General features: G+C 42.0%; 1 protein-coding gene across 31 annotated transcripts in view; it reads left to right on the top strand.

Annotated features, from left to right (window-relative positions):
• Nucleotides 1-24227, top strand: part of tcf7l2 (transcription factor 7 like 2) — a 104135-nt gene that overhangs the window by 70312 nt on the left and 9596 nt on the right. For 12 of the 31 annotated variants that reach the window (XM_047376388.1, XM_047376397.1, XM_047376389.1 and 9 more), the window contains 7 exons: nt 11134-11266; nt 13952-14054; nt 15936-16022; nt 21774-21914; nt 22013-22175; nt 22292-22399; nt 23836-23899. In XM_047376388.1, coding sequence (XP_047232344.1) covers nt 11134-11266; nt 13952-14054; nt 15936-16022; nt 21774-21914; nt 22013-22175; nt 22292-22399; nt 23836-23899 — 799 coding nt within the window. Of the gene's footprint in view, nt 1-3107; nt 3240-11133; nt 11267-13951; nt 14055-15935; nt 16023-21773; nt 21915-22012; nt 22176-22291; nt 22400-23835; nt 23900-24227 lie in introns of those variants that run through there. The other 19 variants (XM_047376391.1, XM_047376390.1, XM_047376385.1 and 16 more) reach the window with 4 other exon arrangements.

Raw genomic sequence — 24227 nt, 5'->3', positions numbered from 1 at the left:
ACACAAAAGAGCTTATTGGGAGGGGGTTGAAGATGGGTGAGGGGGTAAGAGGGGAGTCCCGGCCAGACGTGGAGGAGAGCGCGCGTTTGAATACATCAGGAGGCTGAGAGTGAACATCCAGCTCTGGCCCCGGTCCCTTCTTCCCTGCTCTGGGGAAAGTTAAGAGCCGCTCCCTCATACCTCAGCTCTCGCGCCGGTCCTCGATCGCCGTCTTATCGGCATAATCCATCGGGGCTTTAGCGAAGGGGGCTGCCGTAGATGAGGTGCTGCCCCCCAGTGGATTAGTGGCTGACATGGTGGTGGGAGTCTGCTTGGAGTCTGTGCACTACCATGAGTGCCAGCATGCTTGTTTTAACCAGGAACCGAGCAGCATCCCAAATACAGCTCTTTTAAATGGTAAGGCTTTTTAACATTTTAATCTGTCGTTTATCACTTTCTGCTGCTTGTTTGACTTTAAATATTATGTTCTGATTGAATTTTACCCACAAACATTTTTTTTCTGCCGTTTGTTTGGCAATTTGTAACACTTATGCTGCTAAGTGACAGATTGACAATTTGGATAATGAAAGGCACTGTTTGATTGCTTTGTGCTGACAGCCTGACAGAGTATTATTCCAGGACATCAAACTAAATCTCTTTCATTTCTTGTACTAAAAACAAAAATCACAATTACATAGAATCTAATTATTAGTTTTAATGCTTACATTGAGGGAAATTTCAATTTGGATTATTTTGATATTTAAATTTACTTAAATGTTTACTGCTCTGCTGATTTCTGTACTTCTTTTGATATTAACAATTCAGACTAAATGTTTGATGTGCATTTTTGCAGACTTTTCTTATATGATTTATGTTTTAACGCTTTAAACATGGATGTTTTTGAATAATGTAATTTTTGTAATTTGTTTCCCCATAATTTAGACTGTAATGTTAAATTTTGTTTTAATCGTTGTCTCTTTGGTGTTTTCCGTATTTCTTCTTATTTATTAAGCAAGAATTTATTCATTTTGTGGTTTGATCTGTTTCCTTGATTTTGCCCAACTTTTTTTCTTTTTTTCTTGCACGTCTTGTGCAAATTTCTAAGACGGCGATGAAGAACGGAGCGCGTTTCTCTCCTTTCCCGTTATTTTTCTTTTTTTAAACGTCCGCGTCTCTCTTGCGGAGCAGCGTTGACGCCATTGTGGCTGAGTGATTGGGAGCTGTCCATCACTCGCCGGCGAGCTGGCAGTTTACTTTAGAGAGCGCACGTGGGACAAAAGGAGATGGCAAGAGCATGGCAGGGCGGCTGAATGGAGGGAGGGCAGGCAATTAGCCGCCGCCTTGTCGGAGCTCTTTAACTTGTCAAGCCGAAGCCCCGGCACTATTGTCCGAGTTGTGTAAAGAACATTCTCGGGGCTTTTGTTTTGGCTTTTGAGGGGCCTCAGGACTGCCTGCTGCAGGCCAAGAGAAGCGCTGGGTCCTAACAGAGATGGGAAGGCTGCAGAAATACAGGGGAAAAAGTCGCATTCAAGGAAGGGAAAAAAAGTTTTTAGTTGTTTCTGGCTGACAACGTTAAGCAAAAAATATACAGATGTAAATGTTAACATTTTTAAAAGGTCTTTACCGCATAAATGTTTCAGCATAATTTTTAATCAGTGTAGTCTGTTCAATTATTTTAAAAATATATTAAGTTATTTTGCTCAAGGGGGAGAAATTACTTATTCGATAAATATTTAATTTGTTATGGTTATTATTTAGATTTAAGCTCTCAGTGGTTATTGAAGAATGACAAGTGGAGTTAATTGAATAATGTAAAAAATGCAATGTCTTTTGCATTTATTGTTATTATTATTTGAAATTGTTTGGTTAAAAGAATGCATTCTATTTAGGATTTTTATTTCTATTTTTGGTCATTATGCCTGATCATACTTTATCTAAATGCAATATCTTTAATGTAGCCATCTTTTTCTCCTTTTTACATTTTTTTTTAACCCTTTGAAAAAAAAAATATTGAATTTATAGAAATTAAAAATTCAATATTTTAATTAATTAATTTTTAAATGTAAAAAAAAAGTACCCTGACTGCACCAAAGTTGGCTATAGATTTTCCTCTTACTTAAGGTAATAATAGTTGTTGAAGGTGAAATAGTTGCGGAGGAAGGAGAATGGGAATAGGAGGACCGTGAGGAGGGGCTCGAGGCCTTGTTCACATGAACCTTGAATGGAGTTTAGCAAGAAGGGAGGTGGGGCTCTGTATGTTAACAGAACAATTGTTCTCTGCTCTAAGGTATTGTTTGTAAAACGGGGAGAGCGCAGAGGAAGAAAAATATAAAATGAGTGCAATGAAAAGTGCCACGTTCATGTCAGAGTGAAGCTCTGTTTCCCACCTTCCCTCCTGAAAAGTGGGCATGAATTTGGGACTGTCAGCATCACACAGACGAAGTGACTGTTGGCCACACTTTGCTGAGCCTGCCCTCCCTTTGTGGATGTTGTTGTGTCTTGTTCCTTTTTTTTCTTTTTCCTCTCTCCTGCTCTCTCCTCTTTGTTTCGATCTCTTGCTTTTGCTCGCTTTACCTCGTAGCCAAAGCTGTTTCAAACTGCCAGTTCGTCTGTGGGCATCCTGGAGGCACCGCGGAGCCCACACACTAACTCACGCAGACACAGCCCTGAGACGCAGACACACACCCGTCGTACAGCGGGGATTAGTGTTAATGTTTTTGGTGTTTTGTGAGTGCATTCTTCCTGCTAGTTGCGCGTGGAAACCCGACATTAGAGTCTTCTTCCTTTCTGTCCACATTCTGCCTCTTGTTTCTCGTTCTTCGTTTTGTCTCCGGCATCAAAACTTTCCCCGAGAAAGAAGAAGACACTGTTGGCTTCTGTGGTTGCTTTGAAACTTTGTGGTGACTGTGTGTTTATGGGGAACCGAGGCCTCCAAAGATGAGATGCACGAGCTCTGGTGTCCAAATCTGGGGCGTTCAGTGATCAGCTGGCTGCAACACCAAAGATAGCCGGGAATCTAAACACTAGTGCGCAAACAGACAAAGGAGAAGAAGAAGAAGAAAGCGTCCAAGAGCAGCAAGAGGGCTTCTCCCCGGTGTAGGGGGAGGAAGGGGGAGAGAAGGGGGGTTGGGACAGAGCGGGTCATGTACCCGCGGGATGGAGTCGGACCGGAGGAAGCGGGAGCCAAAGCCGGAGTGTTAGGCCCCGGGCTTTTGCTCCTGCAGCAGGTGGGCTGCTGGCACCTCAATCTGAGCAGCTGGGTGAGTAACGCAGCTCTGCTCCCCTGCTTCCTCTCCATCTCTGCTTTTTCTCAAGGCTCTGAGCACTGTTTGGACAACTTCATGCTGTCTGTGCTAGGGTCGGGGTCAGAGGAACGTCTGTGCATAAATGACTATGTGCTCATACACCACCCTCCATTTTTGCTGGAAACAGAAACATATTTTGCTGCAGCAGCGTAACCTTACAGAGAAATATTTAGAAAAGGCCAATCTTAAATCGGGGTACGTTTTAATTAGTGGCGAAGGAAAGTGTCTAGGTCTCACCGCTTCACTGGGTTGTAAATATGACCAGGGGCCAAATTCTATTGGCCACTCTTCAAAATGGGAAAAGCAGGAAAACATGCCATTAATGTAAAGCAGGGAACTTTAGAAAACTTATGAAAAAAGAAAAAAATACTTTTTGTAAAATCCTACATGCTGCATTTAGTGGAGCTCTAATGGTTCATATGAAGTAATGCAACGGAACCTTTTTTAAAGTGCAATTTACCACTTTTAAGTTGATTAGAATGATTCAGGACTTCCTGTTTCTCTGGGATATAAATATGACGAAGTACAGGCTTTTAGCCACTCTTCAGAATGGGAAACACCAGAGAACATAACATTGGAGTAATAAATGGCTACAGGAAATTAGCTCCTTGCCTACACCTGCCCGCATATACATTCAGAATGGAAAATAAATCCTGTAGAAGTATTTGAACTGTGACAAATAAAAAAGTTGGATTAGAACCTAAGTTTATTTTCCCACCATGTATTCGATGAGGATGGTGAGGGAAATAAAAACATATGTAAATATCTCCAAATCTCACTGTCAGATTTTTCAGCCCAATACAAGATGAATTTTTTGAAGCCTTCTTACAAATCCTCACCAGGGGTGCCAATCAATGTGGAGAGTGGTGTGAATACATAATATAGTTACAATAACAATAATTTCTCAGTAGTTTGGGGTCAGGAAATGGTATCAGCAGGTACCAAGGCTTTCAAAACAAATAAATTGTTCCTACAGTTTTAAGCCTTTTCAGTGGGACCAGTGAAAGTAGCAGAGTGACTGGAATTTTCTCCAGCTGCATGGAGCATAGTGGTGGAGCACTGCTGGTCAGCTGGCTGAAAGAAGGCTAGCACACATTTGCTACTTTCATAAGAAAAACAAATTAGGCTTTTAGAAATATTCCTGAAATTTAAGGTGTCCGTTTTGAACATCTTTGCTTAAGTCTATGTATCAACATCAAAATAACAAATGGTTATTATTATAACTGTAATAAAGAATATATTGGTTTATTTTGCAAGTAAATTTCAAATAAATTTAGTTTTTTCTGTTTTAAATAAAGGCAATTAGATCATTTTGTATTAATAAAGTTTTCATACAGTGCTTTCTTTCCATTATTTTTTTTTTTATAGGAATAAGACCCTACAACATTTCATCAAACACTTTAACGGAAACTTCTTAAATGCAAACAATTTTTTCAAAGTCAAATAAACATCAAAAACAGCACATTTGGAGTAAATGAAAAGGTGCACAGCCGAGACGTGATCCTCTCATAAGGAAATCTTATTTACTCGACAAAAACGTTATTTGATCTAGCTCATGCCTTAACCATGAAATGTAAAGTAAGATTTCAATTTCCTCGCAGATTAGCATATCCCTTTGTTAATGTCGCCTCCCAATACAGATTCCTAATTGCTCGGCTTTCAGATGAAATTCTGAGGGTCTGATTGCATTTCAAAAGGCAGAATTCAGTCTGGCTCTTAACACCATGATGCAACATCACCTCTTAGAGAAGCCCCCTTCAACTCAGGTATGGGGAGTTCAAGAGCCTGTTTACCCTGAAAGGGATGGGGGGAAAAACCTGCTTTAACGCACGTGCTTGTCTAAGAGGCGATTTGTCTTCACAGAATACAACAGTTCTGCCAAATAGCTCTCCATATTTAAGCTATTTGATTTTATTTATCCCTGACATATCTGAGCATGTCCTTTCTGCGATTCTATTTGATGTGCCGACTATCAAGGATGGGAAGCGCAAATAAATGGTGACGAACGACTTGGAAGTGCTGGCAGAGAGAGAGCAAGCAGGAGGAAGGGGAGCAAAGGCTCTGGCCCACATAATATTTTTGTTCGGCGCTCTGATCAAGCAGTCGGCATGTCACTGCAGCAAAGTGAATAGATTAACTTTTAAATATAACTCTGGTCTCGAGAGCTTCTTGCCCTCTGAGATGCATCTTCTCTGCGAGAGAACTGATCAACTTTTTCATATTTTAAGCTTTTTAAACAACCCCATGTTATAGTTACAGGTTCCCTTTATGATTAACTCCCTGCAAAAGACCTTTAAAACTGAAATAAAGTAGGTCTTGAATTGGGCATGTGAGAAGTTCATAGCTCTGCAGGGCCTTTAGTTTGCCAAAGGCTTTCATGTTTTAATGCTATTAGTGCCTCAGTTTGACATTATGCACAATTCCTGGCAGTCTGCAAAGTTTGGAAAATTTTGGAATTTTATAGAAGTGGTTTCCAGGTTTCGGTAAGAGTGGACGATGTGAAATATTTATATTTCTATCTTTTATTTTCTTTCCTATTATTTTAAAGTTACTTTAACCCATCAGTCCATTCATTTATCCATCCTTCGTCTGACCGTCTCTGGATTATAAATCGAAAATGTTGTTAGGTTTGATGTGTTTAACAAACATTTGACCTGTTGATCCCAGATAAGATTTAGTCGAGACAAATCTTGTCTTTTTTGATCTCTGGCTGATTTATGGGTTCATCTCTAGTTTATAAAAAAATGGAGAGAGAACTCTGGAAATGTTATTTTGGAAAATATGGAATTTTGACATGGGAACCCTGTTTACTATGTCTGCTTATATCAGGATGAATTTTACCAAATTCTTAAGCACTTGCTTGTGATGTTGTCATGATGTTTTTTTTTTTTTGAAGATGCAGATCTGTTTCCTTGGAGGGAGCAATCCAAACTTCCCAGAGGATAACAGTGATTGTGTGCAAACAGAATCTGACATTGAGTGATACCAGATGATGGCTAAGTCTTTCTTTTACTTTTTCTTGAATCAGATGCAACCCCAGCAGATATCCATTAAATTAAGCACTTTCCTCAGCTGCTCAGTATTGCTTTTGTTTGTGTGTGTGTTTTTTTTTTTTTTTTACTATATTTTGTCACTGGGATCTGTAAGAGCACTGGCAGCTTTTTTTTTTTTTAGGAATTCAGAGGATCTCTAATCCATCACATCGTTGTCATCTCCACATCTCTGTCTGCTCTTCCCTTCCCTTTCACTGCCCTGGCCTCACTACAGCTCATTAGCGCCCCACAAGCTGTTGTGACAACTCATCATATCATGACATAAAGCAGAAAGACAGGGGGCTTCAGACCCCCACGGAGGCCCACAAGGTCACCACCTTCACATTTAGGGCTCAAATTGGCCCTGCGAGGTGCCACCAGGCGGAAATGCAAGGCCAACAGCTTTTTCCTGTCTGGCCTCCACCTCTGGTGCTCCCTCTCTTTGTCTTTCTCTGTCCTGCTGTCACATTTTCTCCTCTATCTGCCTTCTTCTGTACCCCCACAGAGGGAGGGAGGGCTTGAAGCAGCTCATTTATTTGTCCACTTTCAAAAGGATTTTCTCTTTACTTGTACAGGAAACTACTCCTATGTTAACAAATATAGACTGTTGGGGTAGGGAAAATTGCTTGTTGTTTGAGGCTCCTTTCCATGTGTGCAGATGAGCTTTGTAGTCACAAAAACAGTCGAGGCCTAGTTGAAGAATGACTAAATGTATTCACTGATCTTCAAATATGATACCTTTAAAATTTTCTTAAGGGACTTTTGAATCTTTTCTTTTTTTTTCTGTGGCTTGAATATCTGTTCTGATCTGATTATCTTCCACTGTGTTTGTTTGTCATAAGAAGAGAGGTGCTGGGGAGGATGCAAGACAGTGGGGGTGGCAGGGGCAGCAGGGGCAGGGGGTGTTTTCTTTCTTTTCCTCCTGGCTTTTGTGGAGCAAAAAGGAGAGTCCAGCCTCCCACGTTGCCAGTTTTTGTGTCTTTCTGTGTGGGATGAGCTTGCATATTGTCCCGCTGTGGCCATGCAGGGCAGGTGCTGGAGTAGCTGCTTCCCATGGCATGGCGACCACTGTTTGCCAGACCAGAGGTGCAATGATAGGGTCATGATTTTAGTCATCCCTTGTTTTAAAAACAAATGAAGGTTTAAAAAATTACAAGCTGTGTTTTGAAGAATCTATATACTGTGTAAAATCTTGCAGTTCACTTTTGATCAGTCCATCTATTGCGATTTGTACGCATGTCTAAGTCTGCGGTGGTATCAGTGGTAAAAAAGCATTGAAAATGTTCCCTATTCACATTTTCACAAATGGAATAAAGGTTTCATAAATTTCCAACTGTGTTCGAAATAGAACTGCGCATCATTTCGAGTTGCAATCATCAGGTGTGTGCAAAGTCGCTTGGATGCAATGTTTGGTTGGCTATAATTTTTCACATGCATTCAAACACTGAATACCAATGAGGTGCTGCCCCATACCTGGTCCATACCTAGGTTCATATTATAGCATCCAGGATGCTGAATCTCATGAAGTGAGGTCAGGACATCATGAAGTTGGAAAAGTGGCTTAGTTAAAGTAATGTCGTCATAGCAATATTGAATAATATTAGCACCAGCTGCATGTTTTTGCTGATATTGTGCAGCTTGGGGTTTCAAATAATTCATTTTTTTCAGAGTAGAACATTCCAGTTCTGGTTTGATTAGTCTATATATTCGGTTTTCAACGAGTGATGACCAAATGCTAAATTCCTCCACTAACTTTGAGATGGCCCTTTTAGTTCAGCATCAGTAAAAAGCGACGAAGCATATGCCAACTTTAGTGACCTTAGTGGCTAACGGTTAGCCAGTTGGGGTATTCTCACACTATTTAATGAATCTGAATATTTTAGATTTTGAGCTAGATGCTCAAATGCAGTCTAGACTCTTTAAAACTGCTAAATGGTCTTTTTAGTTTAGAGTTTATAGTAAACTTCAAAGCAGCTATAGCATAGTTGGTGGCTAATGGTTAGTCAGACACGGTACTTTTGTAATATTTAATCGATCTGTGTTTTTTAGATTAGAGATGTAGTCCAGTCCAGGGCTGTTAAACACAGAAATGGCCTTTTCTGTTTAGTGTCAGTCGGGAGCACGTGCTAATGGGAAGCTTTGAAAGAGATGCTAACTTTAGCATCATTAGCAGCTAATGGTTAGCCAGGTGTGGTGTTCTCACAGTGCTCACAAACCATTTGTATCTTGTCTTTAACTTTCTTTTTTTTTCCACCGAGTCCCAAAAATAATGCGAGCTAAATTATTTAAAAGTGTTGGAGGCTTCTTCAACACATTTATATACATTTATATGCCTTTATTAGCTGATTTCATCACAGGGAACCTCAAGAACTGCTTCTAGCCTTACTTCAAAATAAGAGTCTCAAATTTAGATACAACAGGGTGTCAAGGTCTAAGCACTTATAATAATAATAATAATAGTAATAATAATAATAATAACAACAAAAGTTACATGCTGGTAGCAACTGGATAGCTCTATGTGAGACAGACCTCACTTTGACCTTAACTGTTTTGATATTGCAAGATTTAAAGACACCTCAGATGCAAAAATACAAGACTCACAAGACTAATTTGTACACTTTCTAATGAGATAATGCCAGATTTACCAAATTATCTCTATGTGAAACTGACCTGAGACTAAAGTAACTAGATTATTAGTATTAGTCAGTGCAATATATTGCTCTTTGCATCATTTTGGAAACAAATATTGGAAAAATAGGGCTTACCCTAACTCTAAAAGTGACTGTGATGTAAATAGTCTGGCGTTCAGCTTCCCTTTCAGCCCCATCACACACCCTCATCATACACCCTCAAGACCTGCTCTGACTGGATGGGCTGTTTGAAACCCTCGCCTCAATGGCTGTTGTCCCTGGACAAAAGAACTGGTATAAATGGCTACTAAAGCTTTTTAACGCAGAGCGATAAGGAACTCACAACATTCTTTCACATCATTACTCGAGGGGGGAGTGGAGAGGAGGTGAGGAGGTTAAGGATTGCGGGGAGGAGGCGGAGGAAGGACCGTCTTCTTACATTGACCTGCTAACTCTCGAGCTGCATCTTGATTGTTTTTCTTCAATTTTATTTCTATTCATTCCTTTTTTGTTGTTGTGAATGTACAGATCAGATTTGGGTTTCAAATGAGAGGCTAGGTTTCTTTTTAAGGAATCCCATTCCACCTATGCCCCCCCCATCTACACCCCCTGACACACAAACACATCCTTCCCATCCTGCTTCCCTCCCTCTCCTCCCTAGCCTTTTCAGCTCTGGGCTGTGAATGGGTCCCAGGAGTCTCTCTGCCTCCCTGGAGTTCTGCTGGGGTTCATTAATCTTTCATTGGGACCACGGCAATAGGGAACAGCAACCACCCCCCAACACCATCACCCTCCCCACTCTCTTCCCAGCTTCCCCCAACATTGCCACTGTGGAAGAGAGCTCTATATGGCCATACTTGTTCCGGCCAGACTTAACTACCAGGACAAAATTAGGAGTTTGGCTCTGGATTGAATGTTGTTGTATTAGGTTCTGTCATAGATCTCCAACAACTCCGTCCTCACACAGTCCAGGCGCATGATTAGTTTTGCAGCATTAAGCTCTGCACATATTTGTCTTGCCCTCGGCCCGCAAGCTTTTGCATTTGTATTGTCGACGAGTGCGGGGGAAACTGTGCATCTTAAGCGCGTAGCCCCCCTGCCAGCATGTAGACCCATTAATGTTTTTCAAAGTCTCGTGGAAATGTGCCACAGTGGAGCCTTCTTTCTTTCTTGCACGGTTTAAAGTCACTAATGAGGGTGTGTGGCCTGTGAGAGAAGAGACCTAACACACACACACACTCACACACACACACACACACACACACACACAAGAAGCTTGGTGTCTTACTCCTCTCGCCCCTCCTGAACGTATCATCCATGTTATGATAAGCCTGATTAGTGCTGCTTCTTTGGCTGCTGAGGGTAGGATAAGGATGTGTGGGTAAAGAGGCGAGAACAGCCTAATCTTGCAGCACAGCTCTAATCTGGTTATCTCATGTTCAGGGGACTGTGCATGTCAGTCCTTGTCCCGGGCCTGGCCTGACAGAGATGGCCTGAGCTGCTTTTAACACCAGACCCCTAAAGCGCCACTGTAATCTATGGGTAATTGAAAAAAAGGGGGTCTGCTCCACTTAGGAGCACAAAGAGAAGATTACATAGCTAAAACTAATTTGGCAAAAAATGCAGAAATGAATTTTTAGCCCCATCTCTCTTCTACTTACCCCCCCCCCCCCTCACACACACACACATATTCCATACTCTACATGACTGGAGCCCTGAGGGAATCAACGAGGGCTGAGCATATTGGAGCTGGACTGGAGCTGCTAATGGCTGCAGATTTACTCCCGCTGACTTGATTTCGTGGTTTACAGATGATCGATTACTTCACTGCAACAGTGGTTTAAAACTGTTTCATCAAACATCAAGCCCAAATATGAACTGGCAAATCCACAAACCTCTTAGATTGTGTTACTGAATTCCAGGGTTGACGCCGCAGAAGTGTTTTTAATTACAAACCATGCTATTTTTGCTGTGGTTTGGTGGTTTTGGCACCTTGAGAGTAACCAGAATTTGTTAGGGTTATTTTTTTTTTTTTCCAAGAACTTTCAGACCAAGTTGTAACTCTTTTGCAGGCACCTTCAGTCTTAAACTTAAATATTAACACCATTGCATCTCCTTTTTTCCTCTCTCTTCTTTCTTGTTGTTTTCTTGCACATCCATCTTTCTGTGCATCCTTCTTTCTGTCAGTCTAATAAGGTTCCAGTGGTACAGCACCCGCACCATGTGCACCCTCTCACGCCTCTGATCACCTACAGCAATGAGCACTTCACACCGGGGAACCCCCCACCTCACCTACAGACAGACGTGGATCCCAAAACGGGTAAGGCCCCCAAAGTTATTTTTCCACTTCATAAATATTTATGCCACCAAGCAGAATCTGAAGGAGTGTTTTGCAAAAGTATTCACACTATCTTTTTGTCACATTCAACCATAAACATCAATGTGTTTAATTGGGATTTTATGCAAAAGACCAACATAAAGTTTGTATATTATTCTGAATGTTTTATAAGTAAAAATCTGAAAAGTGTGGCATGCATTTTGTTTAGCCCCATTTCATCTGATACCCATCGGAAGTCACAGAATTTGTGCATAGTGTGTAATTAGTTTTCAGTATAAATCAGCTGTTCTGTGAAGGCCTCAGATAAACGTAGCATAGTTCAGAGAAGCAGCCAGGGGGCCCATGGAAACTCTGGGGGAGCTGCATGGACCCATAGCTCAGGTAGGGGAATTTGTTAACTGGAGAACTACTAGTGCACTCCACAAAATATAACTTTTTGGTCTACATGGATAACGCTATGTGTAGCAGAAAACTAAAAATGCACATTACCCTAAACATACCTTAAAACATGTTGACAGTTGTTTTTCAGCCGAATGATGTGGGGATGCTTTTCTTCTGGGGGAACGTGTTCCTCCAGAAGGCTCGGTTCAGCAGAAGAACGACCCCAAACAAGCAGGCAGAACTTCAATGGACTGGTTTTGAATAAAGCATTTTAGCATTAGAATGGCCCAGTCAAAGTACAGACCTAAATCCAATTAAGAATCTGTGATGAGGCTTAGATATGAAAAAAAGAAAAAATATAGACAGGTTGACTATTTTCAAATGTTGGCAGTTTATTTTATTTATTGCTGTAAGAATAAACTGGGTGGAATATAAATGAACGTCATTTTTCAGATATTTATTTGGAAAAAAAAGACAGGAAACGTATAATTTCCCTTTCACTTCCCAGCTATGCATTACTTGTGTGTTGGTCTACTGCGTGAAGTGACAAGTTTGAAAAAGATGAAGGCTCATAAATACTTTATATGAGACTTTATATGAGACTCAACTTCGCGTTCGGTGGCTCAGCTTCTTTTCTTATTTGAGAACAACAACCAGAGCTGTGGTTCGTAAAACATCTCAAGGAATTCGACCAACATCCTCAAACTCACATGACCGCAAATCCGATTGCTCAACACGAGGCGGCCTCAGTAGTTTGAGCTCAGATAAAATGGATTCTTGCGATCTGAAAGATTCCTGGAAGTTAAAGCATTTTTTAAAAACCTTCTACTCAAGCTTTTATTGATCTATTCTGAGCTTGTTGGAAAATCCTTTTCAAATTCCTGACAGCCTGTTGATTCTGCAGATCAGGTGCCAAATTGGACATTTTGCTTTGCGTCTCTGTAACATTTGCTACAAACATTCAGAGCACATTTTTTAGGTAATTTCATTCATTTCCGCATGCATCTTGACCCAGCACTTAATTCTGTTAACTGTCATTCAGCCCATTCTTCTTGGTTAATGCGCTTTTCAGTGTGGTGAATAATTTCGTGCTTTTTCTGTGGTCTCTGGCGGATTGGGCCCATGTTTTAGGTAATAATGTTCCCTTATTATGATTGCCCCTTACAAAGGAGTAATAATGTGCCAGCTGCTGTTTAATGTAGTGCTTAATGGGGCAGCTTAATTGGGCGCAGGGTTTAATTAATTAATGAGTTGTATTGGTTCTTGAGCATTGCACGAGGATGGGATAATGCTCCCCAGGCTTTTCCTTTCAATGGGACCCGCCTTTGCAAAAATGGTATTCCTGGAAAAGTTTAGATTTCCAACCACATTCAAACTCATCACATTGTGCTTCAGTAACAAAAATAGAACGTTTTAACAGATACCTGCTCCTAATCTGCAGCGACCTTGGTGGTGCTGTCCAGAATACCTGAAGCAACACCAGCTGTGTAGGAACAATACTCTTCAGCCGCGCAGATTTTCCAGTTTGAAGTTTCTCCTGAGAGATAAAGTTATTTTTACACTCTGCTGTGCTCAGGACCTTTTTTATTATTATTTTGTTTGTTCGGGGCAGCTTGTTGATGCCGTTTCTTCCCCTGTCAGCTGCCACAGAAACGTGGCACGCTGTCCCTGCAAATATAACACTTGGACATCTTTGTCGGTGTTTGTCTGCTGGGGGATAGCAAACAAAAATTAGCTGTTTTTGGGAAGAACTGGGAAGGTAGACGTAGTGACATATGTAACATCTAATCTAATTTCTGCTGTTGGGGTTTCTCATGTATGCATCAGGTAACAATCCAGGGGGAAGTCAGGGGGTTTTACCATTATTGGCAGCTCTCTGATCACGGAGACATCTTTTTAATTCAGTCTCTTTGTTTTGTTAACTTCTAAACCTCCATCATTTTATATCATTAATCTCCTGCTTTGCCAGACAAAATGCGATAAGAACCACGTCTGTGTTTTCTCCTCGCTCCTCTGCACCCTTGCCTCTTCCAACACATTGTGGCGCCTCCCTCAAAGGCCTTTGATCAGGAAGTGTGATTTTTAGTGCTGTGTACACGCGAGCAACAAGCCCTCTTCCTCCCTCCCTCCCTCCCTCCTGCACTCCTGTGATGTGTGCCCCGTTCAGATGTGAACCTCAACAAAGACTGAATTTCAGCACTGACAAAGATTTGGTTCTGTCTCCTTGTCCTTGTCTTGTCTGTCCACCTCCCCTCTCCTCTCTGTCATCACTGCTTCCTTCCACAGGAATTCCGAGGCCTCCTCATCCTCCAGACATATCTCCTTATTACCCGTTGTCACCTGGCACCGTTGGCCAGATCCCCCATCCGCTAGGATGGTTAGTACCACAGTAAGCAACTCCTTTTATTATTACTTTTTCTTCTATATTCTTTTGTGAGTTTTGTGAAAGTCTTGACATTCACATGTCTTCATGAAGGTGGAGTGAAGGGACACGGACAAATTTGATGGTTCCCCCTCGTATGATATAAATTAATCTAGCATAATTTCACGCTGTAATACCTTACCTATAATTTGAGTACTTTTATTGGGTGGAGAATAAATCCTAGAGGAAAACATGGTTTAGTTGTTCATACCCCTGTGGTAAGGATAGGACAGATAGGACCACACTTCGTCGGCTCCTGTAAGGTTTTCCCGTGTTGGAGCATACAGACAGAGGGATCTTTGACCTTTATTTTGTCCTGGGTCCTTTTTTTCTCTTCTGCTCTCTTCTCTACTGCCCACTGCATAGGTTTTCTATAGGATTTAGTTCTAGAAGGCTGATTTTGTCCCTGGCGAACCATTTTTGTCCTAATTTGCCTTTAAGTGTGACTGTCCAGGTGAAAGACCCAGTGATCACCCATTTTCAGTTTTCTTGCAGAGGACAACAGGTTTTTATTTGAAATGTCTTTGTATTTCAAAAAGGAATCATTGATGGTATTCACTTTATCATGGTTCTCCAGGTGTTTGGAAGAAAAACAGACCCACACTCTCATAGATCCTCCACTGTACAAATCAGTGGGCATGAGGTTTCCCATATATTCATCCTGTGTTTAACACCAGCTTCACCTGGAGGTAAATCCTAGTGTCATCTGACTTCTGAGTCACAGAGTTGTAGTTGAAGATCCAGTAGAGTTCAGGACGTTGTGATGACAGGACACAAAAAGCTTAGTCCTTTCATCACTTCAGACAGGTAGCTAATTCCTTGTAGTCCTTTCCTGACTTATAAAGATGAACAAACATCTGTCTTAATTGAATGCCATGTTTGAATGCCTTCCCCATTTTGAGAAGAAGTATATTTTAACCCCAGGAAAACAGAACGTTTATTAAAATCAATTATTTTTAAACATGGGATATTTTATCCACACAAATTAAAGGTTGAAGTTTTACTGCAATATTTACTTTATTAAGGGGGGGCCAACCGGTTTTTCCCCATCTGTATATCCGACTCATGAATTAACAGAAGTAAAGTACACAGCACAGAAGAAGATTAAATCTCTAATGATCATTACTGAAAGTGGATCTCCCCTTTGAAACCCTAAGTTGATATTCTAATGCAATCTTTCCTGGACCGCCTTCTTAGACTCTCACCAAGCTCAACTTTCCATTTTTCTGTCAAATCCTGTTTTGCATGTCTGTGTTTTCTCCAATTAGAGCAATGAACTGTGATTGCCTGTGTTTTACCCACAATTCCTCACAGAGGCTCTCCCCTGGTAACTCTTGTCAACACTTGTTAATATGACAAAAGGCTACAAATTAAGCTCTGTTAATTTAATGTTTTCTCACCGCGATCTAAATACCGAGAGAAGCCCTGAGCGCAGTCGTGGCACCCTTTGATTTGCTGCACTATATTTTGGTATAAATTTACATTCATTATTGTTTGTCTTTGGATGTGTAGACCTCAATTAGCGTGATGGCTCCATTAAAGGGACGCGCGCTTCGTCTTTAATTATCACAACAAAACACCTAGCTCCAGCTCAGGGAGGAACGGGGCCCCACTCTGTCGACTCCGAGCGAAGGGTTATGAAATTTAATTAGCCACTGCTATCAAGATTTGTGGCATTCAAATTGTTCAGAGTTTTCCCTCGCTTTGATCTGTGCTCTGCAATCCCCTCGATTTTTGTCCTGATCAAATAAGAATAAAGAGGCCTACATTGGGGCTTTGGCGTGTCCTCTTCCATCAACCTTATTCCTTTACCTTATCCTCTTTCTTCTTCTCTTTCCCTCTTCCCAGGCAAGGTCAACCTGTTTATCCAATCACGACAGGGGGTTTTAGACACCCCTACCCAACTGCGCTCACCGTCAACGCATCCATGTCAAGGTGAGTGAACACCTTCACACTCACGCACTTCCTTCTCACTCATCTGTCTGTGTCTTATCTGCACACTCTTATAGAAACTTCTCCCTTAAGGAGAAGCTCACACTCAACATCAGTGTTTTCAAAAGGCCAATTCTCCAGTGCAGGGGCTCCAGCTTGCATGCTCAAATATTAATTATATTTATCATTTTCTAATGAGGCCCCTGAAGAACGTTTACCCCCGCCGCATGTCAGGCAGAGCTGAAATTAAACGGAGGGGGCATGTCCTTGCTGTGAGTTGGAGCAGCCAAACAGATAAACAAACAGCAGCACTTTGAAGGTGACAAGACAATGTTAAGCTTTGGTCCACCCCATTAGGATCTAGATCAAGTGCTGCTGTGGACATTAGGGCTCCCATGAGAGGAGGCGAGGGTGTGTGTGTGTGTATTTATCATCTTGAATACATGTGTTGGTGTTTTACTTGTGAGGAATGCGTGTCCTCTATGTTGTGTCAGATTCTTAAGCTCCCTTTACTCGCTGCTCGTCTGGACGGGGGGTGTTTTGCAGTCTAGGGCTGAAGCTAAGCTTGAGTTGAATTGCAGCCTGATTGGAGAAGCAGCTCCTGAGGGCGACTTGTTTAGTCCTCTTTGGCAGTGATGGATCATGTAGGCAAAGAGCCAGCAGCTGAGAAAGCATAGTCTCCTTTAGGCATGGCCCAGTATCAACATATAAAGAGGTTGCTGCACACTGCAGCTGGCTGAAAAAGGCCACTAGGCTTTTCTCTTACTTCCAAGATTGACAAATTAATGTCTTTCTTGTTTTAGATTTACATTATGAACTGCTGCCCCTCCCTAACTTGTTGCTGCGCACTGCCAGGTATCTGGCCTGAAGAATGCTTCTATACTTTATTCTCACTTACAAATGAGGCTAATTAATGCAGAGCTGCCCCTCCCTCGTCTGTTACTGCACACTGCTGATCAGATGGCTGAAAAAAATACTATATTTTTTTCCCTCACTTACAAGAAGGACATACAGGGGTTGGACAATGAAACTGAAACACTTGGTTTTAGACCACAATAATTTATTAGTATGGTGTAGGGCCTCCTTTTGCACCAATACAGCATCAATTCATCTTGAGAATGACATATACAAGTCCTGCACAGTGGTCAGAGGGATTTTAAGCCATTCTTCTTGCAGGATAGTGGCCAGGTCACTACGTGATACTGGTGGAGGAAAACATTTCCTGACTCGCTCCTCCAAAACACCCCAAAGTGGCTCAATAATATTTAGATCTGGTGACTGTGCAGGTCACTTTTATGTTCATCAAACCAATCTTTCACCAGTCTTGCTGTGTGTATTGGTGCATTGTCATCCTGATACACGACACCACCTTCAGGATACAATGTTGCACATGGTCCTCAAGAATGGTTCGGTAGTCCTTGGCAGTGACGCGCCCATCTAGCACAAGTATTGGGCCAAGGGAATGCCATGATATGGCAGCCCAAACCATCACTGATCCACCCCCATGCTTCACTCTGGGCATGCAACAGTCTGGGTGGTACGCTTCTTTGGGGCTTCTCCACACCGTAACTCTCCCGGATGTGGGGAAAACAGTAAAGGTGGACTCATCAGAGAACAATACATGTTTCACATTGTCCACAGCCCAAGATTTGCGCTCCTTGCACCATTGAAACCGACGTTTGGCATTGGCATGAGTGACCAAAGGTTTGGCTATAGCAGCCCGGCCGTGTATATTGACCCTGTGGAGATCCCGACGGACAGTTCTGGTGGAAACAGGAGAGTTGAGGTGCACATTTAATTCTGCCGTGATTTGGGCAGCCGTGGTTTTATGTTTTTTGGATACAATCCAGGTTAGCACCTGAACATCCCTTTCAGACAGCTTCCTCTTGCGTCCACAGTTAGTCCTGTTGGATGTGGTTCGTCCTTCTTGGTGGTATGCTGACATTACCCTGGATACCGTGGCTCTTGATACGTCACAAAGACTTGCTGTATTGGTCACAGATGCGCCAGCAAGACGTGCATCAACAATTAGTCCTCTTTTGAACTCTGGTATGTCACCCATAATGTTGTGTGCATTTCAATATTTTGAGCAAAACTGTGCTCTTACCCTGCTAATTGAACCTTCACACTCTGCTCTTACTGGTGCAATGTGCAATCAATGAAGACTGGCTACCAGGCTGGTCCAATTTAGCCATGAAACCTCCCACACTAAAATGACAGGTGTTTCAGTTTAATTGTCCAACGCCTGTATTAACAATGTAGTATCCGTCCCACACTTGTTGCTTCCCTCCACAACATGTTGCTGTGCACTGCTGGTAAGCTGGCTAAAATAATGCTGCTGTATTTTTTTCCTTGCATGCATGAAACACTGTTTCTGCTGTTTGGAAATATCTGTAGTTGCGAAAATGGCATGGAATCGTTTATTAAGGTTACACAGTTGCACAAGCAAATCATGTTATGCATGTGTAAAACCAGCACTAATTTTCCCCAAGGCAATCGCAGCTTGAAACACACAAACCAGCCCATGCCGTTTTTCCACACTACCTGTTAAACTTTGTCTCAGTCGTCTTTCCCCAACAAGTTTCAGGTGCAGACAGTCATTCAGATGGCAGGCCTGTTCAGACGTTGGCATCTGGCGGCCGCATCCCAGCCAACCTGGGCTTTAAGCGGCTGCTAATTCGCTCTCTTAATGACAGCCCCTACAATGCGATCATCTTATTTCCAGTGCAGCTAATTGAATATACTGGCTGAGGGTGTATGGTTGGGGGAGGGGGCTTGGCCATGGGGGAAGAGCTAATGCCCCTGTGATGAGGGCCCTAATTGAATTAGTATAACTGAATAGATGGAGAGCTCTGGGAGTTCTCTGGTGAAGGAGGGGAGGGGTTTAAACCACATTGCCCCACCCTTTCAAAAAACTCCCCACCAGAGGAGAGGAGAACATCAGGAACCATCCTAATTGCATCAAACCTCATTTCATACGTAGCCTTCAGCTAGTCGATTCTGTTTAGGGAAAAAAGAAAAGCAGTCAGACCGTTTTGGTAGCTGAAACGGTCTGCAGCGAGGTTTGCTGAATGGAAGCAGAGAAAAGATGATCCAAGGTCCTGCACAGGAGTCAGGAGTTCGGTTGAATTGGGATTCAAGGAATGATGCTGATAAGTTCTACTCGCCACCTAGGTCCTGTAAAAAAAAAAAAACCCAAACATTTCTCGTATGGAAGGAGTCAAAGTTGGACAGAGGGGCAAATCAGAGACATTATTCTGATAATGGGGTTGCAGCCAGAGCAGGTTCCCCCTCATTTTGTGTGTATATGTGTGCACATTGGATGTATATGGGACAGCTGGGTGGATGTGAAAGCCGTTTGGCTCCTCGTGCTCAAGACTGCCCCTTTGATATGTTCTCCTGTCATGCCGCTTCCTCTCTTTCCTGTGAACGGCCACATCATTATACATTAAACAAGCGCAGGGGCTACCGGCAATTAAATGGCACTGGCTGACTCTTGGGCTCACTGCGCTGGCGACCCATTCCCCCATTCACTCCACCCCTACAGCCATTCTTAGCTTTTCAGATTGAGACGTGGAAGCCCCGGGGTGGCTACGTAGGTGGGGGTCTCCACTGCCTCTATATGTTGCTTAAATTGGTCCAAGCTGCCACTTGCTGCTGATGAACCTCGATGATGATGATGATGATGATGATAATGACCCAGACACTTCAAAGGCATGGCCATCATGTTTAAACCATCACCTGGGCCATACAGTGGCAGTGGGACAAGGGGAAGAAGGGTGGAGGCAGTGAGGGGACAAGGAGAAGTCGAGAAGAAGAAGAAGAAAGAAAATAGAAATTTTAACAAGTGCACAGAGAGCAAAGGAGGGAGAGAAAGGAAACGGAGCAAGCGGAGCAAACGCAGCCCCTAATGATGGGCGCTGTGCAGCCACCGCTGCTGAGATCCCCATCAGCAAATGACACGGCACAAACACCAGTGTGTCAGGGATGAAGGGAGAAGAGGGGTAAAGGAGAAATGGAGGAAAAGAGTTTGATGGGAGGAGGGGGGTAGCTCTGGTACTCCCCTGAGATGGCCTCCAACAAAAACTAGTTGTTCCTGGCGAGTTTATCCTCATCATTATATTCTGGCTCGGAGCCATGCAGCCAGACACAGTCGGATAATGAGCTGCTTTAACAAAAAAATAAAAGAATTATTCCTTCTTTTTCTCCTTCATCCTTCTCTTAAATTTGTTTGGTCACATGGAGGCCTTTAAACATACACATGCATATATAGCTGTATATATAGATAGATATATATGCTCAGATAATTAGCTCCACACACACTCTGTATGGCTGGATCTCATTGCTTTTTTTAGCTGTTAAATTGTTTCTTAAATGAGAGTTTCTGGCCTCGATATGTGGAGCAGTTGGAGATTATGAAACGATGATGGGAGCATAGGGAGAGTGAGGTAGATAAAGATGGCAGTGATGCTGACGGTGCTGAATTTGCAGAAAGCCGATGGAGACCCAAAATCTGTAGTGATAACTAGACCGTTTCACCTACTTTGCAGTATTGGCTCGACAGGAGATAATGGTTCCAGATTTACAGACAATAATCTAGGCTTTGGTTTTTTAATGCAGAGGTTTTCGTACCCCTTGAATTTTTTTACATTCTGTCATGTTACAACCACAAACTTCATGTTGGCCTACAATCTTGCACTTTAGTATGGTTATTGGGTTTTTATTGGATAGACCAAAACAAAGCAATGCTTAACTGTGAAGAGGAAAAAAGTTTATGCTACTTTCCAATCGGAAAATTGGGGTGTGTGGTTGTATACTTTGTAGATCCATTTTCAACAGACTTGTTTTTTTTCTTAACAAATCTGAAAGGTGTGGTGTGTATTTGCATCCAACCTCCCAGAATCAATATCTTGTAGAAGCAGCGCTCTCTGCAGTTACACCTGCAAGTCTTTTGTTTCTTCCAGCTTTGCACATCCAGAGACTTTTTATCCGTTCTTCTTTGCAAAATAGCTCAAGCCCGGTCAGCTTGGATGAAGAGCATCATATTGTCAATTGAATTTAGGTCTGGACTATGACTAGGTCATGAAAAATGCGTTGATTGTAGCTGTGTCTGTATGTTTACTGTTGTTGTCCTGCTCAAACTTCAAACGGATTTTCTTGCAGTATTGCAATGAGAAAAAAGGCATTCCCACAGCATAATGCTGCCATCGCCATGTTTTCTCTCACACAAAAGTCATCCTGACCACAGCCACATCTTTAACATATTAGTTGCGTCAACTACCTAGCTGGTGGCAAACTTTAAATGGAACCTGTTATGACTGGCTTTCAAAAAGTTCTTCTCACTACTCTTAATAAAAGCCCCATTTATGGAGTGCACAACTGATGTTTGTTCTGATTGTCCCACCTGAGCTCTGAGTCTTTGCAGCTCCCTCAGAGTTATGATGGGTTACCTTTTTCTTTTTTTTGGCAAAAACGTGAAAACCATACTTCCACTTTACTAATATGCACTACTTTGTGTTGGTCTACTATATAAAACAACAACAAAATACACACACAATGTTTTTTTATTGGAATTTATTTTGTTGCATTTTATAAATGTCATTGTGTCTCTGTTGTAGTCAAGTCCATTTTAATGAACAACAGCTAACACTGTATAAATTTAGGATAAAAACAAGTTCAGTCTAGCCGCATCTGCATTGTCATTTTTGCTCCATCTCCTCATTTCATCCTTGTCCATTCTGACGATTTACACAGTCTTCTGTCCTCTAGATTCCCCCCACACATGGTGCCCTCACACCACAGTTTGCACACCACGGGCATCCCTCACCCAGCCATCGTCACGCCCAACGTCAAGCAGGAATCCTCCCACAGCGACATTAGCTCACTTAACAGCTCGTGAGTAGCCCACCTGCTTCCCAAACTCTCTCACTGTGAAGACACATTGTGGCTCGTCCTCTCTCATTTCGCTTGTTCTCTTCTGTCCTCGCTTTCAGGAAACAGTCAGACGCTAAAAAGGAGGAGGAGAAAAAGAAGCAGGTCCACATAAAGAAGCCTCTGAATGCCTTCATGCTCTATATGAAGGAGATGAGGGCCAAGGTGGTGGCGGAGTGCACGCTGAAAGAAAGCGCTGCTATCAACCAGATCCTGGGGCGAAGGGTAAGTCTGCAAAACATGCTGACCTGGGAATTTTAGTAAAAATATGACTCAGTTGTACCTGAATCTTGAAACGCAGACAGTTAAAGAAAGGCCTGACAATGTTTGTCAATGTGCAGTGGCATGCCCTATCACGGGAGGAGCAGGCCAAGTACTACGAGTTGGCCAGGAAAGAACGACAGCTCCACATGCAGCTGTACCCCGGCTGGTCAGCACGAGACAACTATGTAAGTTTTTAAGTTTACAAGTCGTAACGGCCTCTTCTTTCTCCCCTTTCATTTGTTTTGGACAAACAGGAGGAGTGTTTCTTTGGTTTTCCTGTTACACAGCCTAAGGGCTCAGATTCTTCTTCTGTGTTCCTCAAACCGGACGGATGACCTTTGTTAAAGTGCACCCTTTATTGCAGGGCGGAGTTTAATTCTCAGCTGTGTGAACAATGTGTAAAATGTTCACTGGGTTTTTGATGCCCTTCCTCAAGAACACCAGGGTTTCTACACAGCCTGGAAAAGTAAGGGATTTAAGGATTTTCCATGTCTGGATAAGTAAGGAAAAGAAAACGGAGCATGGAAAACTATTTCTCCATCCATCCATCCATCCATCCATTTTCCATTAATTATCCATTTATTTTTCCATCCATCCACTCATCTTCCTGGTTTTGCACCAGTTGGAAAATGTAAATAAATGGAGCAATTGTTGGAAACCAGTTATTCTGTAGTACTGTAATTTATTTACATTACCTGTTCACCTTTCATCACATAGTTCTTTTTCCCCACATTGGGGGTAAGAACATAACGTTTTAGAAATGTTTCCAAAGTAGGTTCTTGCACCAGCCAACGATGTATTCTTTTAGATTCAGTTGTTCTTTGTATTTTTATGTTGTTAGTGTGGATCTTATTGCCACCTGCTGGCATGGCATAACCACTGAATATATATGCAGATATATTCTAGGTATTGTAGTACAAGTCTGACTTACCTTTCACCTGAAGAAACTCAAATGGCGCAACCATCCTTTTGGATTTATAATCACCTGTTTTTACCGTTTTTTGTTTTTTTTTACATGCCAACTATAACTTCTGATCCTTTTATTTTAGTGTGCCCACATTAAAGGACTCATTAACAATAAAAAAAATCTGTTCATTGTACATAATTAACAGAAAAAATTGTGTTTGGCTAAACTTGACTATTCATTCCTGGTGGATTTTTGCAGCTTGGACATTTTGTTCAGACAAATAAGTGCAGGATCGTTTGGTTTCTGCATGACTGTGACCAGGGGAATCTCTGCTCGGCAGCTGCAGAGAAATCTGTCTGGCTAAGCAGAAGCATGTCAAAATGTCTAGTTTTTAACAGCAGAATATATATATATATATATATATATATATATATATAAAAAAAAGATTATAAGAAGAAAAGAGCAAAACAGACAGCAAACAAGGAGAGGGGGAGATTTTTGTGTGGCCTGCTGTGGCTGTTACAAACCGGAGGGCAAAAACACAGCAGAGAGAAAGAGCGAGAATGGGGAATAAACAGCAGAGAAAGAGTGAATGAATAAATAAGTAAACACAAAGATGAGTCCTATTCTCTGTTTCATGTTTTGGGCTTTCTACTATATAATAACTAAGGTTCCTGTCGGTGTCTATCTCTTTTTTTTCTTTCTATTTTTTTGGCGGCTAACCAACAGGGGAAAAGGAAGAAGAGAAAAAGGGAAAAGCAGCAAGCAGAGAGCAATGGTAAGTGAGCTGCAATTATCTCTTATATTAGAAGAACCCCATCATGTGTCAGGCAGATGTGACATCTTGCAAGATAAAAGTCAAGCTTGTTTTTTTTCTGTTATGTTTTTTTTTTTATTGTGCCTGCCTTTTTTTCTTTTTTCTCAGTATTGTTATGCTACCCAGTGCAATGTTTTAATGGTAGTGTTGCTTGTATCCCCCTCTCTCTTTTTTCCCAGCTCTCCCCAGCTAATAACAACTGAATATGCATGACCCCCCATAGTCCCCCACTGCACTTCCCCACCCACCCTGCTTGGGTTCTTAGCCCCCTGGTATTTTGATATGTGTT

This window comes from Girardinichthys multiradiatus, chromosome 10, assembly GCF_021462225.1.
Source record: "Girardinichthys multiradiatus isolate DD_20200921_A chromosome 10, DD_fGirMul_XY1, whole genome shotgun sequence".
NCBI lineage: Eukaryota > Metazoa > Chordata > Actinopteri > Cyprinodontiformes > Goodeidae > Girardinichthys > Girardinichthys multiradiatus.
The sequence above is the reverse complement of the archived record's forward strand: the minus strand, read 5'-3'. Positions and strand labels throughout refer to the sequence as shown.